This window comes from Propithecus coquereli, unplaced genomic scaffold (assembly GCF_000956105.1).
Source record: "Propithecus coquereli isolate 6110/MARCELLA unplaced genomic scaffold, Pcoq_1.0 Scaffold44, whole genome shotgun sequence".
Classification (NCBI taxonomy): domain Eukaryota; kingdom Metazoa; phylum Chordata; class Mammalia; order Primates; family Indriidae; genus Propithecus; species Propithecus coquereli.
The window spans coordinates 6,431,628-6,450,985 of NW_012150174.1; the positions used below are offsets into that span (position 1 = coordinate 6,431,628).

Genomic DNA, 19,358 nt, shown 5'->3' on the forward strand with positions numbered 1-19,358 from the left:
AAAAATGAAAATGCGGAGACTCTTGTTCAGAAATTAAGATTTTCAAGATGGCAACAGAGCATTACACCGAGCGCGGGGCCCTGTGTGACTGCAGAGGTCACACGCCTGTGAAACTGGGCCTGATGGCAGCTCCAAGGAGGCTGCAGGCATAGCTCATATTTTAACTCCAGCCAATGTTCTCTGGGAACATAGGCATCTTTATGAAAAGAATGGAGAGGTGCAGGCAGTTAGGTGTCTGAATTGAGTGCAGAGAGTGGTAACCAAAGGACCAGCACTCACTTGCTAGCAGGCCTGGGCCCCACTCTGAGTGTTCATCATTGATTTGGACGCTCCCAGAACAATGCCACACATTGTTGAGTTCATGAACAAAAGAGAATGGAAGGCACAGGGGCAGCCTATCACATCTACAAGCTACATCTACAAGATTCAAAGGGTCACTAATGATAAGCTGGACCGTGGGGCCATTCAACAAATAGATTTTGACAGAGATAAAAAAGAAGTCCTATCTTAAGTTCAAAACAACACAAACTGTACCTATATAAGATATAAGAAACCTGCCCTAACAATAATTCGTGTGCAAGAGAGTTGGGGTGGGGCAGTGCTGCAGTTTCCTAAAATGATGCTATGGCAAAGGAGGCGCCAGCCCCATCGAACCTCAGGCCAACCAGGCTGCAGGTGAAGTGCTGGGCTGGGCTGTGGGAGCCACTTCGGGAGGCAAATCCAGCAAATGCATGTGGCTCTGAAGAGTGTGTGTTGCAAATACTGGGTCAATTCCCAGCCCTCCTTCTCTCTTGCCTGTCTCCATATGGAGGCTGGAAATCCATATTCACTTGTTTTTGCATCCTGCCTTGTGGCTAGGGGTGACCAGTTGACATACTTCTGAAAAGCTGATGTCTGCTGTTAGGCTTCCAGGAAGGTGTAGCCTTCCTGAGGAAAAGGACAGCCAGCTCAGAGCCTTACCTACCCCTTTTACCTAGTTGGTCTGGCTACTCAGACCGGGCTCAGCTATCTTGCTATGTTAAGGAAATGCGGGAGAGCTTAGCACGGCTGAGTGCAAAGACAGACAGAACCTGGCTCCTACCGACGCACAGTCCAGCTTATCATGGAACCACCACAGCAACCCCACACCACCTACCCAGGACCAGTTATACTTGAGAATTGAAACCCTATTCATGCATCAGACTCTTGGCTCCTTGCTGCTGAATGATTTCCAACTTGATACAGCATGACGTGAGGGGATGACTAGAGACTACTGGCGTGAGCAGACAGGCCATGCCTACCGAGAGCCTAAAGCCAGGCTGGGGTGAAAATGGAGAGTGACCATGCAAAACTCCAGCTGGACTACGCTCTACCCCGGGGCTTTGCAAGCTTCTGCTCAAAGATGGGTACCAAGATTCTGCAGGGACCTGGGGAGGCAGGGTCACTCCTGGCTTCGCGGGAAGTAGGAGTGGGTATTCTTCCTTTTAGTTAGGTTTTTTTATTTTTCTTTTTACATGTTGCAAGAAGACATGTTCCTGAATCCAGTTTCTTTCCCTTCGATTCCCAAGTTAATGTCACTCTACCCAGCAGCATGCCTTGGAGTCCTGCGCATGGAAGCCAGGGCGTTCCTACGGTGCCACCTGAACCGTCTCTGCAGAAACTTAGCAAGACACAGAGAGCGCTAAAGCCAAGCAGGCTAAAGCACCCGCCTCTTCCATTTATTTTCTTTTTTGAGCCCCTCAGTCTGGAAGTTTTGTTGTTTTAGTGGGATTTTGGTGTAAAGATTTAGGTGGACCTTTTGGTGCCAGTGGTTAATCAGGACAAGAGAAATTCTCAACTGTTGTCAGTTTCAATCCCTTTCTAAAATCTTCGTGCAGAAATAGGATTGCTTTTTTTTTTTAAAGCAATGTGATTCTTAAATCCCTCCTATTTTTAACAAAATCATGCCTCTTCTGATTCAAAATCACAGTAGCATAGACCTTCCATTCTTGCCTAAGCAAGGTTCAAAGAGGACGAGAAAGGTTGCGGAAGGATTGTGAAGACTGTCTAAATAATAAGATAAAGGTAGGGACCTGGGAGCCTAAAAATGTTTGGTGTTGAGACATCAAATTTCCACATGCAGGTACTCACTCTGAAATTTATACAAATAAATGTTGTGTAAAACAATCCCACATTGGCAACCTACCCTGAGAATGAGGTGTTTCAGTTCATCATCTGATAGAAAAGTAGGTTTGTAGTTTGCTTCTGTGTATGGATTGGTGGCACCTTAGGGAGAAAAAAAGAGGAAGAGTTGGTACATTTCACATTCAGATAATGTCTCATTCTACTTCACTGCCTCAAACCTTCTGCATGTGGCCTGGTCCCTACCACCTGGGATTTCAATTTTATCTTCTTTTTCCTTAACTGAGACAGGCCTAACTCTGGCTTTGAACAGAATCCTGTAATGCCAAGGAGAATTCCATTGAAAAGAGAACACTGTTGCCCACAGGAGACTTAACAAGTTTGCTTTTCTCATTACAGGGAAAACCAAGAGATAATAGAAGGAAGTTAAAAATCTGCTTCTAAGAGACAAGGCAGCTTGGGAAGCAAACTGGTAGCCGCTCTCCTGGGAGGGCTCCGTCCTCCCGAGATCTGTATTAAACAGGTTGTCTAGCAGTCCCTTAAATCAGCACTCTAAATGTTCTTGAGAAATCATGCAGCCTGCCAGGCCCTGAGCAAATATAGTGTAGAAGGCATGTAGTGTGAGTTCCTCTTCATCAGGGGTGAGTTAAATGAGCTTGGCGACCCGGAGAAATGCATCACTTCAGCAAACGCGGCTCTAGCTCCCAGGACTGAAAGGGGACAAGATTTATGCTTAAAAGGCTGCCAATCTGGCATTTTTCAGGAGAATGATAACTTAACAGAGAAAAACGCCAGCAGTATATGACTCGGAATGTGTAGACTAGTGAAGGAATAAGATGACAGGGATGTATAATGCTCAGAGTCCCACGGGGAAGGAGGTCAACAGGATGTGTTTGTGACGTCCATGTCAACTAACAAGGCACTGTTGATCCACATCCCCACTTTTTATTATGACTTGAGATGTGCTACTTTTTCCTTATAACTTAGTAGGAATTAGTTTATAATAATTTAACTCATATCATCTTTGCTAATATGAATTTTTAAATGCCATTCTCCAAGCACAGGACACAGCATTAATATTTTTGAACGATGATCAAAAGTCAGACAAAAGAAGCCACTTCTTATTTCTGGTAGCTTTGTGCAAATATAAAGACACAATTCTTTTACCATGCTGGTCAGAGATCTTACTGAGTGCTCACTTTCCAATTTCCTCCAAAAGTCCAAGACTAGCTATGGAAAATTCCAGGAACAGCATTCACTGAAATGCCTGATACAATTCAAATTTCTCTCGTGGCTTGGATAAGTCGCTTCCACTTTTCTGCCTCTGTATTCTCACCCTCCCTGCACTCAGAAAAGAAGGAAAACACTGCCTCCCTCACAAAGAGTCGATCTGGTTCAGGAAAATTCCAGGAAGATGAAAATATCCTCAGTGTTCATTCCTGACAATAAAACGCTGCAAGAACCATCAACCAGTGACTCACTCTTCAAAGGAACCATGATGAATTTGCCCTCTTAAAAACTGCAACTGACTTTTCTGTGTCATTGTGTGCTTGTTATAATTGTAAGGGTGGGATCCAAGTGCACACATATGCAAGATGAGACATCAGTGGTGTCCTCTCTAACATGTACATAGCCCGATTACGTGCACATACAGAGACGTGCAAAGCACATAGCTTATATGCTCTGAGGATGCGTGACTACAAAATTGCATCTCGATACCCACATAAGCACAATAATCACTTCATCTGGCATCATGGCTATTGCTGAAAAGCACAGGCAGATTTCTCAAGGCTACATATTTGCAAGTAATAAACATTTGCCTTAGGGACTCAGGAACATTCTAGGCAAAGGCAAAGACATAAAGGACTGTAAAGCCCAGGTCTCACCTCTTAATGTTTTCATGTGCTGAACAGCCATCCTTAGTACAGTAAGTTTATCTAATTTCCTGGACATAGCGTTGCACGTTGGTACTAAGGAAGCCAATTCATCAATAAAACTGTTCATTTTATCCCGACGCCGCTTTTCAATCTGACTGTGAGCTTCCCTGAACAACAAAATGAAAAACAATTTCTTATAAAATGTAACCAAGCATCAAGGAAAACGACAAAAATAAATGAGTTGTAACTGTTTTATTCATCTGACGAGGCACATTTGGAATTTGCAGAATGTCTCAAATTAGACTTTTCTACCAAAGTCACCAAGAAAATGGTCTCACTGACAGGTATTAGTTTTTTATGCTTACCTCATCTTTACTATTAAGGAGAAAAATTTCAGACTCATTGACTGAGGCACCCCATAATGAACACCGTCTTCCTTGGACCACCCGGAACCCCACCTAGATGCAGCAGATGTAACATGTTTCCAAGAGCTTCCTCCCACGCACGTCATACTCCTCCCTCCCAGGAGTGGCCTCCTGCTGAGGCAGGGTGACACTTCCCTGGCACATTCTCTCTCTAACCGATTTGCACCTGCCATTGGCGGCTGTCCTCCTAAGGAGGTGCAGTCACATTGAAAATGCATTTTGCTGCAGCTTCTGTAGACAGAGAGCCATGGGCCTCCTGCAGAGGCTGGTCTGCGAGGAAAAAGGTAGAATTCTTAGGTCAGCCAATTTCTGCAGCCCCCTGCATCTGTGTGCCATGACACAGCCTCAGATGGTCCTGGTACCAATGGCAGAAGAGCCTGAGGACCCATGGGAAGGGGTCAGCAAGTATGGTTGAAGGCAGAGAAGCTACTCGAGAGAGCTGGGCATGCCCCACGTGTGGCCTTCATTGCAACTTGCAGTGCAACAGGAGCCCCTTTCAGGCAAGGCACAGCCTAGGAATCGAGTCACGGAGCCGTATCTCCTCCGAAGGGCCCTCAAGTCAGGAAGGTGTAAACTGCTGAAGACTGGGGAAACCTTGAGTCTTGATTAATTTTCTGCTACCTCCAAAGTCCCTTCAGGTTAAGTGTGCTTAGACAGCAGAGACTAAAGGCCAACTCAGCCTAGAGAGAGTGGAGGGCAGAAGGCCACATCAAGCCAAGGCCCATGACCTGACCCCTGTTCCCTAAAAATGAGGACGTGACAGTGCCCGAAAGGACTGTTAGACGGGACCAAACACACAGAGCCTCCTCAGCTGCCCTCTAAGCAACTGGAACCAGGACAGTTTATAGCCAAAAGGAGGGCCCAAGCTTACCTTGCATTTTTGATCCTTCCTTGGTGCTCTGTATATTCTAACCTGGAAAAGAAAAAGCAAAAGATAAAAACATAATTCCCTGGAGAGGAATAGCCAAGTTATACACTGCTGTTTTCTTCCTGCCCAATCCCTATCATCTCTCTACAGACACACATGGGGACTAGGGAATGGAGGGAGACAGTCTGAGCCCACAGCTCACGGCCTCCTTGCTCATCTCCAATTGAAGACATGGGTGGAACCTGCCCATGTAATAGACTGTGAAATTGTGCAAAGAAAATGCTTATAAGGATGCTGAAGTTCAAATTACTAGGTTCATGGTACCTTCCATGAGGGTCATCTTTGTCTGTGTCCATGCTTTCTCTGAAAAAACAAGAGAGAATGTGACTGCATGTTAATAAACACATACAGAACAGCTTTTTACCATAAGACAGAAGGTGCTCATTTATCCAGAAATCGAACAATTAGAAAGCTCAAATGGTCACAGCATTGATTAATGATGTATAATAGTAAAACAAACAAAAATGATTAATTTGAACCTACTATAAAACCTACATTGGCTTTCAGATTATCAAACAAAGTCATAGATAGTCTCAATAGAGATTACGTGTTAACGTATATTTTACCATATTTTGATTATTTGAAAATTGGGAATACACAGTGTTTATGAAAATGCTTAGTTAACCACAGTATCCAAATATCTATAACACCTCATTGCCCCATCATTCTGGATAAATGAAGCTTATTCCATTAGCAAAACATGTGAAGCATCAAAGATACCTGTGCATATATACCTCTTTGGTGGGGAAGGGGGTGAAGTGAGGAGGGGGTAATCAAAGTACCAATAAAGAAGTACTGAGCAGAGCCCCAGACAGTTCTCGAAGGCACTGCTACCGATGTTCTGCTTACCAGCTAGCTGGGAACCCCTAGGCTTGAGGAATTGGGATGGAGGGGAGCGGAGGGGCTGAGGGCCACAGAGGGTCCTTGGGTCACACAGGGTCTGTCTCCCTTTCACAGACTCCACATACCCAAGTGTCATGGCATCTTGTGATTCAGTAGAAAACAGACTGAAATGCCCAGAGGAAGGAGTTCCAAATCCCCCTCGGGCTCAGCTCACACCCTCTCCAACCCACAAATCTATCAGGAGGGCACTGACTATCACCCGGGCCTCTCTCCCTTCTCCTTTATCCCATAGGAAAGGAGAGATTATGGCCCTTTGAACAACGTAACCTCGAGGGCAGAACAACTGTTTCTAGGAGCACTGGACCACATCACGGGCTTTCTAGAACGGTATTCCCAACTAGGTGCCCTTGGTTTCCTTGCAGGCAGAGAGTTTCTCTAGCTAGTCCTCAAGTTTAAGGGAAATCACCGGGCCACATGGGAAAACAAAAACTCCCCCCTCCTCTCTTGTCTAGAATTGTACCTGCTCCTTGAGGCCAGGTGATCATCTCAGGAGAGGCAAAGCTCTGCCTGGCAGTCACATGTGACTTCAGTACATCAATGTGACAGGGAAAGGGAGTACGGTTGCTTCCTTAATTGAGTCCCCATGAATTACAGATTTGTAAAGTGGGGTCCACGAGGGAAAACTGAACGGCCTTGGGTGGTGACCAGGCTGGAGACCACCAACCTAGACAACAGAGGTCTCAAAGCACATCGGCAGCTCCGCCAACACTCACCCCAGACACAGGGTTCACGGAAAACGTCTTGTGGTTTCTCTGCGGGGCAGTCCTGCCACGGAAGAACACCCTGGCGGCCCTCACACCCACTCTCCATCCCCTGGGCGTTGGCTCTCTTCATTATCTGGGATAACTTACATATTAATCATAGCATCTCCTAGTGGGCATCTGACCTCCAGCCATTGTGCTCCCCAAATTCGACCTGTGAACTTCAGCAGAAAGGACATCTGCTGTAGGGGGATACCTCCTTGGAGATTTTCCCTCATTAAACAAAAGAAAACCTCTTACATGGACATTTGGGTAAGATTTCACACAGTTTGCCTCAGCAAAACAGTGTGCCTTTGAATATTCGACACTGCCTTATTCCCTAGGTGTCTGTACGTATAGAGAAGAGTTGACTCTAAGTGTGAAAATTTACTGACTCAAAAGAAAAGTCATCAAGTCTAAAAAGAAACAAAAATACTGTTTAATATAACAGATTCATACTAATTTAAATAATGTTTAAGGACATATCAATGTTCTTAAATTGTTTTCAGAGAGGACCTCTACTCTTTCCACAGACAGTCATCAAGCACCAGATACTCTGTCTTCCTCAGAGAGGCCTCAGGCAGAGCTCTCTTTGAAACCCCTGAGACGACATCAATAGACTTAGTTCCTCTTGCTCAAAGGAGCAAAGGAAGAGGAAGAAAGGGGTTAAAGGCGGAACTTGGTCTTAAGGCTGTTCTTTTTCCTCTGTCTGGAACAATTTGGGGACGGGAGTGGGAAGTAAATGCCTCCTGCTTGCAAGCCCAGGGAAGAGAAGACAAAACCAACTGTGTAGCCACCTACAGTCGGGCCTTTTACTCCCATCCCTTCTTCCAGGAAAAACAGTAGCTGGCCCTAGATGTTCCGAGCCCGTGAACTGACACCAAGTGCAACAAGAGGAAGACAAACCCCACAGGGCTTACTGGTAGTCAGTGGAGCTGCCCTTCCGCTTGCGGTTGCAATCCACACCGCTGGTGCCGAGGGAGCTGGACAGCAGGTCGGTGGGGCCCGAGGACATGAAATCACTGATGGTTGAAGAAATGTCCATTCTCTGGTCTGCCATTGGATGCTCTGGAATCGTTACAAGGGGACACAGAGGCGTGCTCATTCCAATGTGCTCTTCTGAAGTGGTGGCCAAATTTCCATCCCCGGGATGGCACGATGGAGGGACTCGGGGCCGGTTTACAGCCACGTCTTTTTTTTTTTCCTTTTTCCATATTTTTGAAAATTTTTTACATGAAGGGGTGAGGGGTTGTAAAGAGGGGTGCTCAGCTGCTTTGTTTGTTTTCGTTGAGACAGAGTCTCACTCTGTCACCCTGGGTAGAGTGCTGTGGCATCATCATAGCTCACTGCAACCTCCAGCTCCTGGGCTCGAGCGATCCTCCTGCCTCAGCCTTCCAAGTAGCTGGGACTACAGGCATGTGCCATCATGCCCGGCTAATTTTTTCTATTTTTAGTAGAGACAGGATGTCGCTTTTGCTCAGGCTGGTCTCGAACTCTTAAACTCAAGCCATCCTCCCTCCTCAGCCTCCCAGAGTGCTGGGATTACAGGTGTGAGGCACCACGCCCAGCCTACAGCCACGTCTCTTACCCGCCAACCTGCAAGGGCACGCAGCAGAATGGAAAGAGCGTGGTACTTATTTTGAGAGTTTCTGTAAGTAATTTAGGCCCACCAGCTCATTTTTCTGGTGGAGAAATGAAAGCCCGGAGAAGCTGAGTGGCTTCTCCTAGGTCCCTGTGCTGCGGTGCGGAAGCCCTAAACCAGCACCGAGGCTCTGGGAGTTACAACCCTGCACTGTTCCCCCTGAGGGGACCAAGTGTCCCAGATACTCTCTGACAGTCCTAATTTTACTTTTTCTTATTAATACATATGATCAATGGAATAAAGAAATGCTTGTTATTTTTGTACTCCTGTTGTGACTTTTGAGAAAGCTGTAGCAGAGCAGACAATGTCCTTTCTTACACTCCAAGTCCTACTTGGGAGTCAGGAAGATGAAGATATGGTCCCTCTATAACACCAGCCCAGGCCAAGTCCGTTGTCTTCCCCAACTGTCCTTTTGTACCCAGCACCCCGTGCAAGGAAAACCTTGCATAATGAAATGAAGACGTTGTGAACAAATTTGCCAAACATATTGAAATTTTAAAAGCCCTAAGTAAATTGGCCCCAAAAAAGAAGCCGACAAGTACCTTGCAACTCCAAACCCAGCTGAAGAGGTTGTGCCTGCTGCAGGCAGGGGTCCGAGCTCTACCAACAGGACTGGAGCTGTCACTCCTTCCCTCTGGGCCCAAGTTCCCTCATCTGCAAAACAAGAGGGGAGGTGTGAGCTACTGTTTTCCACTATATCACTATTATGCCCACAGATTAGTGAACCGTACCCGCTGTCCTTGGGTGTGTACCAATTTTTCACTTTTGCAAGCATTGCTGCAGGGAATGTCTTTGTGCATATATCTCCTTGCACGTGAGCTATTATCTCTTAGAATAAATTCCTAAAGTGGGCCTGCCAGGTCAAAGGGGACACACATTGTACATTCTGGAACATACTGAAGCACTGTGCTCCAGAAAAGCTCCCATAATTTCTAACCCCAACAAGAGCTCTTGCCAATCTGAAGGGGAAAAAAGAAAACCTTCTTGCTTTTACTTGCATTTTCCAGTTATTACTGATGGTGCTCCTGTGTTTACAGACATTTCTCTGTCTTCCCTTGCATCTCCTCATCTTCTGTTTTTCTGCTGCAGGGGCCCGTGCTCACCTGTGTACTGGGACACGGCCTCAGAGGCCGTCGGCGCTGTCCAGCAATCCCCACTCCCCTGGCCACTTACTCTCCCACTCTGCTGAGAAGGACTCTGTACTCCATACCCTCTCCTCGAACCTCAAACACCTGCCGTCCTCACCCCCATTTGGCTGAGCGGGGGCTGCCCGCAGCCGCCAGCCTCCCTAGGATCTCCGCGGGAGGATTCCCCAGCCCCAGCTCCCGCCTGGCCGCCACCTCCCTGCCTACTCGACACCATTGCTGCAGAGCCCCCCACTCCCACCCAATCCTGCATCACCCACTTTCCCCGCGCTACTGAATCATTCCCATTTGGATAAAAACATGAGTTACGTAACTGCCATCTTGGGAAAAACAAACTTTTGGAACACCATCCTCCTCCAGCTACTGTCCCATTTCTCTGTCTCCAGCTCTTTTCCTCGCATTCTCCGTAAGCCAACTCACATCAGGCTTTTGTCCCCAACATTCCTGTAAAACAGCCCTTGCTGTGTTCACCAGTGGCCTCCCCAGGCTGGGCGCAATGGCCAGTTCTCCACGCCCTCCCTCCTTCACCCAGCAGCACCCAGAACGCCAGCCTCGCCCTCCCCATTGTCTCACTTTCTCAGGGGGCTCCTTCTGCTTCGGTGGCCCCTCCTTTTCACTCTTTAGCTGGCTCCTCCTTGCCTCCCTCACCTCTAAATGAGGGTCCCCTGGATGAGTGGGACCTCTTCTCTGTCTATACTCGCTCACCAGGAGCCCTCTCTAGTGTCATTGCTTCAACTGCTGCCTACACTATGACAACTCCCAAATTTCCATCCCCAGCCTGGCTGTCTCCCCGAAGGACAGATTTGTGTAACCATCCACCCCTTGACATCTCCATCTGAGTATACAACAGAGACCTCACACTGAAACACCCACACCCAAAGCCCTGATTCCCCGCAAGCCAAGCCCCACGGTCATACCCGTGGCAGTCAGTGGTACGTCAGTCCTAGGAGTCACCCTGCCTCCTCTCCTGCCCAGCCTGCATCCGATCCATCAGCAAAGCCTATCAGGTCCACGTTCAAAAACCAGCAGGTTCTGTCGCCTAGACATTTCACCCCTTGTCTCTTTTTCCCTTTGTATTTCTGCTCAAATGTCATTTTATCAGTGAAACTCCTTGACTATCCGTGTAACACAAACCCTGCCAACCTTCCCTAACCAAGCCCCCTGCTTGTTTTTTCCACAGCCCTTATCAAAATGTGATCTATAATAATTTACCTGTTTTACTGGCCATCCTCCCTATTCGGCCATAAGCACCAGGAGAGCAGGGATATTATTTGCTGCTGTGTCCTTACTGCCTAGAACACTTCCCAGCACATAGTAATTGCTCAATAAATAGACATCGAATGAATTAATAAACAAATTTTTATATTAATTCTTTCTTCATCATAGATGTTATAAATACTATTTTTTTTCTTTTTGCCTTTTAACTTTGTCTATGGTGTTTTATATGTGGTACTAAAAGTGACATGCTTTAAAAAACCTTTTCTCACCTAATATAATAAATATTCTCTTTTTTACTAATATTTTTATAATTTTACTTATCACTTAATCCATTTGAAAATTATTTTGGTATACTACCTAAGCTTAGGACTTTCTTATTTCCCTCCAACTGACAGATCACCTTTTCTAACACCACTTACTAGCTCATACATCCTGTTACCACTAATCTAAAATACCACCTTTATTGATTTACCCTATTTCTGGACTTCCCATTCTGTTGCTTGAGTCAGGTTATTTTCATTTATTATTTATTTATTTTTTCTTTTCTTTTTTTTTTCTTTTTATTTTTTTGTTTTGCTCCCTTCCCACTCCCCTCGTGTCTGGTTATTTTCATTCTAGTACTGTACTGTTTTTATGACTGTGGCTTTAGAACACATTTTAATTGCTAGTAGAACAATCCTTTTGTTACTCTCTATTTTCAGAAATTTCCTGGCTATTCTCTCTGATTTATCCTCCGAGAAGCATTTTATGATTATTTAATCACATTAAAGTCCCGGTTGGGTGGCTGCCATTGTTCTTATGCTATTACTAACAGTCAGAGAAGCAGGGCCAAAAATGAGTTCAGAGCCCCACCCTCAGGGTCCTGGTGACTTTTAGAGCCCTGGCCCCCCTTTCTGCCCCCTATACCAGACATGGGGCGCCACCGGAATCCGCCACCCCCTTTTCTGATCAGCTAAACAACTGCATGAGGTGGAATATTCCAAGTTTCAGAATTCCTGGAAGAAACCATACTTCCTAAAGGAAGAACTGTCATGCGAGCTACCAATAATTGTCAGTTGCCGGGGGCGGGGGTGGGGGCATTTAGTTGTTACCTGAAGTCACAGTTCTCACACGTCAGATCCAGCTTGGGAGGAGCAAAGGGCCTCTGGACTTGTTGGTCACCTCAAAGCGATTTTCATGTTTTGTAATTTCCTTTTAGCCAGTCAACTTCTTCCAGAAACCTGCAATGGGGACCACAAGAAAAGAAAGCCCAGAAAGGTCACTTTGGGGTAAATAAATTTAAAAGTCTCGTATTAGCTGAGGGAGATGATGGTGCTAGTTCATGACTCCTAATCACAGGGAGTAACGCGGGGTGGGCTCACGGTCCCACCCAACGCCACGTCCCACCTGTACTCACCACCCCTAGCCACTTGGTACCTTTCAGCTCCCTGTCAAAGCTACACTGCCAACACAAGAATCTGGCAGGAGATATTTTCTGTGAAAAACAATGCCTTCCGAGTTACTAAAAATGGATTCTTGGAGAAGGAAGGTAATCGTGTGTTTTATGTCTCTTTCTGGGTCAAGTAACAATAATAGTGAACACTTGCTGAGTGTTACTGTGCATCAGGCACGATCCTTAGTGTTTTATGTGGATGAACTCATTTAAACCTGAAAATAACTATGAGGTAGACACTATTGTTTTCTCCATTTTACAGAAGAGGAAATAGAGGCACAGAGAGGTGAAGAAACCAGCCAAAGTCACACAGCTAGAGGGTAGCAGGCCGCCAGACACTGCACTCACTGCTAACGACACCACTCAACTTGCTCTCAGGTGACGGTGGCTGCCTGAAGCCAGACAACCAGGAAGAATGGAAAACCACAGAAAGCGAGTCTTCCGAAAACATTAAGTCAAACGTAACAGCAGCAGGGCCGGCACCTGAAACTAATGGCTGGGAGCAGCTAAGATGTCTGAAGCAAAGGTCAGTGAACCTCAAAGTACACCTGGGCACACACGAGCTGAGAGAGAAATACATTCTGAAAGGGGCTCATGTCAGCACAGTGGCAGTGCTGTCCCCACCCCGTGTCTTACTGGCAGGACCCAGGGGTCTCCTCTCTGCCCTTCTGACGCTTGTGGTGGATTCCCGTATCTGGCAGGAGCTGGCTCCGAAAGGAAGAAAAGGACACCCCCCTCCTCCTAATCCATCCCTGCTCTGCTCTGGGGTGGCAAGACTGCAATTTCACTTGGGGGTTTCCTGACCTTTCTGAAGCAAAAATTCGGGCATTTCACATTTGACTGGCTAATTTTGCAGTTTCTGCAGCATGTATCTCTGCCTCGATCAGTACAAGGGCCTTCCAGTGAATAGCCGTGAATAGAACTGCTTTTGTCCTCCCAATGCCTTCCTCTTTGCAGTCTGATTCAGAAACCCTCACTGTCTGACTACTAACCCCAGGCTGGGCACGTGCAAATAATGCGACCAGGAATTTTGGACTTCTAGTCCCCGAGCCTCAATCGGTAAGGCAGCAGCAAATTACCATACATAATTCCATCTAAATCTGATTCCCTGTGCAGGTCACACGCTATCTTCCCAGGCCCCAAATTAGCAACCAGGAATCCACCCTGGGCTTCCTTCCTCTCTCCCTCCCACAGCCCACAGCCCCCACACAGCCCTCTGAGGGATGGGCCCAGCCACTTCCCTTCTTCTCCTTGTCACTGCCGCTGTTCAGGCTGCTGTCCTTCCCACAGGGAACAGAGACAGGACACCCCCTTGCTCAGGACACTTCTAAGCCTTCCAGACAGAACCCAAACCTCCCCAGCAGGAAACATCAGGCCTCGCTCAGTCTCCAGCCCGACCCTCCCATCCGCTGCCCAAAGCTCCAGCCAGATGAAGCTGCCAGGAGCACCCTGCCTCTGCTGGGCCCATGTTTTTGTGCAGGTGTGGCTCCCTTCACCCACCCTGTCACCCGGTGAACTCCCACTTTCCTTTCTTGTGCCCTCGGGCGCCACCTCCTAGAGAACCCTGCAGAGCTGCGTCCTCCCTTCCTGGCTCTCCCCGGGAGCTGCTCCTGCCCGGCTCCCCGCAGGCCCCGTGGCCGTTCTCCGCCTGCACGCCTGTGTCCGCCTGCTAACGTGGACGTCGGGCAGGCAGGGCCTTACTTACAGGTGTCCCCAGTGCCACGCCTCACTCCAGGTGGTACTCAACAAATGCTACTGAATGAACAAGTTCATATTCTTTCTGAGTCCCTTTCTTCCCTGAAATTTAGACGAAGGTTCTAAACTTCAAGTACTAAACTCCATACGAAATTTCTAATTTTAATCAATTTTTCCAATGCTCAAATTAATTTTATAGAAATAATAATAATAGATGCTAATATAGATTTTGGCGCCATCTTTTGCAAAACAAAAATCAGAAGGCCTTTCTTACATGCTTAGACAAAGTAAGGAAGATGAACAAGCCATGAAAAGACTAGCTTTGGAAAACTTTTCTCCCCCAGGAAGATATTCTTGGATGTAAGAACGATACATAAAACAACAAAAGAAAAGGGAGTAAGAACCCCCTCTTTCTGAGCTGTTTGCAAAAGGGATTTGGGCCAAGGAAGGGGGCTTCAAGAGACCGCAGGCACCCTGAGAGGCTCTCTTGCCGAGGCTGGACTCGCAGGGCCGCCCTGGTGCAGCCGTCCAAGTGGTGCATGGAGAGAGGCTCTTGGGACGGCCTGGCCCGGGGTCCTGGGCTCGGGGCTGCAGGTGGGCCCACTACTGAGCTTGAGATTCCCAAAGGTAGGAGGAAGGTTTGCTGGACCGCCAGAGAAAGCAGGGCATGAAGGGGCTTGTGCAGGATGCCTGGGAAGAACCCTCCATCCCACCTAGGGGCACAGAAGAAAGGCTGTCAGGGGCTCCTCACAAAGGAGCAAGGAGTCCAGAAGAGGAGTCACAGCAAAGGCCACCCCTGCAAAGAGATGCTTCGGCAGCTGAGAAGAGCAAGGGCGAGGGTGTCACTGTGCGGTGCCAACAGAGACAGGGCTGCTGCTCTGAACAGAGCAGGATGAGGCTCAACGCCGCCCCTTAAGAAACCCACACCCACCATCTACAGGAAGACTACCACGCCAAGACCCCCAAGCTAGAGAAGGCGTCTCTCTCCTTTCCGTCATCCCTGCTCCAGCACCCCAGAATGCTACAAGGAGAGAAGGCGATTAAGGTTCAGACTCTGAGCTGACTCTCCCAGTGGGAAGGTCTGTACTGCCCCCCTGGTGGCAAGCCTGGCCATGTGACTGGCCCTGACCAATGAATGTGAGCAGAAGTGACAGCCACGACTCTCAAACAGAACCTTCAGCTTGTGTTTCTTTGTACCCAAGACCAGCAACTGCCTGGATAGAGGCCCCTCCTTTAGCCAAGGCCCTGGAAGGACAGTAGCACAAGGAGAAATAAACCTTTGCTACTGCAAGCCCCTGAGATGTTGAGGTTGTTTATTACTAGGGTGACCAACTCTTCTGTTTGCCTAGGAACTTCCCATTTTAGTGCTGAAAGTCCTGCATCCCAGGAAACCCCTCTGTCCCAGACAAACTCGGATGGTTGGTCATCTAGTTACTATTGTCGTATAACTCATTGTAAGCTGACACAGGCAGGATGGAGGAAATAAAGACTAGACTCTTAGAGCCACAGATCAAGACTGACCAGGAAGAGGGAGAGGGAACAATGGCATTTCCACTGGATGAGTTTACTCTTCACAACAACCTACCCATTCATTGTGATCATGATCCCAGCTTTCCAGGTGAGGAACCAAGGACTGAAGAGGCAAAGTTATCTTGCTTAAAATGCCACAGCTAGCAAGTGGAGATGAAGCCCAGCTGTGTCTGGCTTTACTGCTGGTGCTTCTGACTATCACACTGCTGCCAATCCTGCCTCCAAAAACCACGCCCAAAAGCAAAATACTTGAACAAAAGCAAAACAAACAAACAAGCTCCTGGGGAAAGACTGAAGGGAAATTATAAGAAGAAATCCTGGCTCAGGAAAGCTACAGGAACTAAGCAAACACATTTTCTCTGAGCTTCCTGGCAGCCAGGGCAGAAAGGGAAAATGCTCAGTCCTCACTGTGAAGACCAGGAAGTATATCAGTTAGTTGCTATGACAGTGCTGAGCAAGGAGAGGTATCTGTTAGGAGCTTCTCTCTATGAGACCTGAGTAATACTGTGCTGAATGGCTCTGGGGAAACAGCTTTGTAGAAGAACAGATGGCTTCCCCCATTTAAAATGGGACCCCAGTGAAGGCCTGCCTCTCCCCTTTATCTGCAATGTCACCCCCAATGTTACAGCCGGATGGAGTTCTGTTAAGACACTTTGTGAAGCCCCATATGTCACTCAGGTAGCAGCTTTCAATCATGTGGCTTAATAATAGGATACGGCTTAGGAAAATATGGACAAAGTGAACCAGCATCCTAGACTGCCCGGTCTGGTAGCTGCGTGCTTACTGATCTGCTCCACAAATCCCCCAGCTCCCCAGTAGGGGCCCCTGTGTTGCCACCCCTGCACTCCCACAACCTGCGTGGAGCTGGCCCTGTGCACGCCTGTGGCTCCAGAAGTGCCACTCTCCTTCCCTTCCCAAAGAGCCTCTGCAGACGCCCCAAGCCCCATTCTCCACTACGTGGCGCTTGCCTCGACGTCTGCTGACAGAATGAATGTCAAGTTGCTCTGGTCTGTTCAGATGGTGCTGGCCATGGAGGGCCAAGGGGAACTTAAAGCAGGGTCACTGTGACAGCCTGTGGGGAGTTTAGTTGTCTTGCTTTGCAATAGCTTGATTTAAAGAACCTTTACCAGGTGAGCCCAGATGCCCTGAACCTAAAGTAACAGGTGTTTGCTCCAAGATCATTCAACAAGAACTTCTCTAGCTCCTAGCTGAAGCCATAATGAGGACACAGGGAGAAATTGGCAGTCCTTACATTAAGGATGCCCTTGATCTAGCTGGAGAGACAAGTGTTTTAATAAACACACGACAGCATGACCAATGCAACAGGCAGGGCCACGCTTACAACTGTGCGAGCAGTGCGCTGCCCCGCTCCGGGAGGTGCCTGTGTGTTGTAAGTGGCAGAGATTTGCTGAGCCATGATGACGAATTTCCAGCAGGTGGCAGCCAAGTGTCTTGAGGAAGGAGTGCTTTCTTTCTAGCTGTGGGGCATAAATAAGGAACATGAGCGGAACAGAACAGAAAATGACAAGCTTACTGGCCAGAGGGTCCGTATGCGTGCAGTGGGGTGTGGGTGATGGGAGGACAAGGGACCAGGGAGGAGGTGAGACCTGAATGGGATGTTGCCAGGTGTTCGCCGGGTGGCCGGGCAGTATGTGTAGAGGCACTTCAGCCTGAAAGGTGGGGGTCATCAGGGCCGGGGGGAACGCACTGGCGGCACTCATGTCCCTACCCCTGCTGGTAGCTCAAGGTGCTCGGGGACCCGGAAATCAAATATAAACCACGGAGACTGCATCGGAGCTATGGGACTTTAACGCTCCCTTGCTGAAAGGATCTCACAAGGGAGAGGATTTGTGAATCTGGGGCGCTGTGTGAGTCAAAGCAAGGACAGCCTGTGTGAAAGAGACCCCAGTACTGTCACTGGAAGAGAGTCCACAGAATTCCAGTCTCAGACAGCCACTGAGGGTTGGCAGAGGGGCTCAGAGGTCTGATTAAGAGTCACAAAACAGGGCTAGCCCATAAGTTCCCCCGGGGCTTACACCTAGCCCAGCGCGGGCACTCAGCAAGGGATGTCCTCCCCCCGTGCCAAGCCTGTCACTGAGGCATAGGAATGAGAACAGGCTACTGCCCGGCTGGGCATCCTAGGAGGACTCCTGTCCCGGACACGGATGTACAGACCACCGATGAGATGGGTGTGGGAACTGGCCCAACTCCAACCGACAGCCAAGCAGCTGCCCAAATTGAGGTGGACCAGGATGTGGAGGCAGCGCACAGAATGGCGACAACTGCAGCGTCTGAGTGGGCAGGAAGATCAAGGAGATTACTCTTTTAACAGGTTTGATAAGAAGACTGCAGAATGACTTAGACTCTCAGGAACCAGCAATTCCCCTTAAAATATTCATGAACCGTCTGAAAAGGGAACTGATACTACTTAGTGCTTTTAATGTTCTAGACCCTTCATTAAGCAGTGGTTAAGAGCATGCTCTCTGATGGGACACGGTGGTCAGGTTCCACACCCTGCCCCACCATGCGTTAGTGCCTGGTTCCAATCTTAGGTCCAACATATACCATCAGTGCGACACTGGGCATGACACTTGGTCTCTGTGTGTCGTGGTCCCCTGACCTGTAGGATGAGGATGATAACACTACCTGCCTCAGAGTCATGGTGAGGATTAAATGAGATAAATACTCAGAATGGCATCTGGCACGTAATAAGGTCTCTGTAAGTGTTAACTATTATCATTTTCTCATTAACCATCTCAACAGCCTTATAAGATGGCTAATGCTATCTCTCCCATTTTACAGATGAGGAAACTAAGTTTGAGCGGGTAGGCAGCTTGATCGAGGCCAGTGATTTTGTAGCAAGGTAGATTTAATCCCAGTTCGGTCCCATATAAAGCCCGTACTCTTTCCACTACACAGCAAGGTCTCCATGCAAAACAGGAAACAGGCACACTCCGGAGGCTGCAGGGATTTATAATTCTCCAAAGTAGCACTTCCCAAAGTTCTGCCAGGGAAGCTAATCCCACGGGATTTTAATGATGTTATGTGGGGGGAAAAATCAGAGGCCAAATAAGTATGGGGATTGCTGGATTCAATAGTCAGGCAAGTTTTTCTTCTGAGGGGCTTCTTGGACCTTTAAACATGCCTTTGTGAGGTGCCAAGATGTGTCCAGGGCAGTGGAGCCTCCAGTCCCCCAAGTGTCGGCATCCACGCCCCATTTCCCGTCTAACATCTAATAGCCAAGGGTTTGATGGGGCACACTAGGGAACCCTGCTCTTCAAAACCATGTGGGATCAAGAATTCCCCTGCCCTGAAACCCTGCCTCCCCGCCCCTGCCGATTTCCTTCACAGAAGGTACGGATTATTTCCCAGCCTCTTGGCTCCTCTGAAAGCAGCCCAAGCTCTGAGGTTCCTGCTCCACTTTTTCTCACGGGTGGTCTGTGGCCATTTCCTCTGCCCAGTGCATGCTCCCTGGCCTGGCGCTGCCCTCTGCCCCTCGTGCATACCGCCATGTTCAGCCCACTCCCTGCCCCACAACCAGGACTCTTCTCCACGGGTTCCCCTCCCAGGTTTGTTTGCGCTACCCAGAGAACAACAGTCAGATCTAAAGTTACAAAGAGAGCTCCCAGGTGCTGCCTCTCCCCAGGCAGGGGCCAGGCCTTGCTCGCCCCTGCACCCCAGCACCCAGTACTCAACATCTGGGGGCAGGGGGAGGGGCAGACG

General features: G+C 48.2%; 1 protein-coding gene across 1 annotated transcript in view; it reads right to left on the reverse strand.

The window, feature by feature from the left end:
• The window catches only part of ARNTL (aryl hydrocarbon receptor nuclear translocator-like), a 102,898-nt gene that overhangs the window by 22,121 nt on the left and 61,419 nt on the right, over positions 1 to 19,358 (reverse strand). The window contains exons 3-9 of the mRNA XM_012654383.1: positions 12,070 to 12,198; positions 9,158 to 9,269; positions 7,894 to 8,041; positions 5,595 to 5,633; positions 5,274 to 5,315; positions 3,987 to 4,144; positions 2,165 to 2,244 (exon numbers count right to left, since the gene is read on the reverse strand). Coding sequence (XP_012509837.1) covers positions 2,165 to 2,244; positions 3,987 to 4,144; positions 5,274 to 5,315; positions 5,595 to 5,633; positions 7,894 to 8,033 — 459 coding nt within the window. The 5' untranslated portion in view covers positions 8,034 to 8,041; positions 9,158 to 9,269; positions 12,070 to 12,198. The remainder of the gene's footprint in view (positions 1 to 2,164; positions 2,245 to 3,986; positions 4,145 to 5,273; positions 5,316 to 5,594; positions 5,634 to 7,893; positions 8,042 to 9,157; positions 9,270 to 12,069; positions 12,199 to 19,358) is intronic.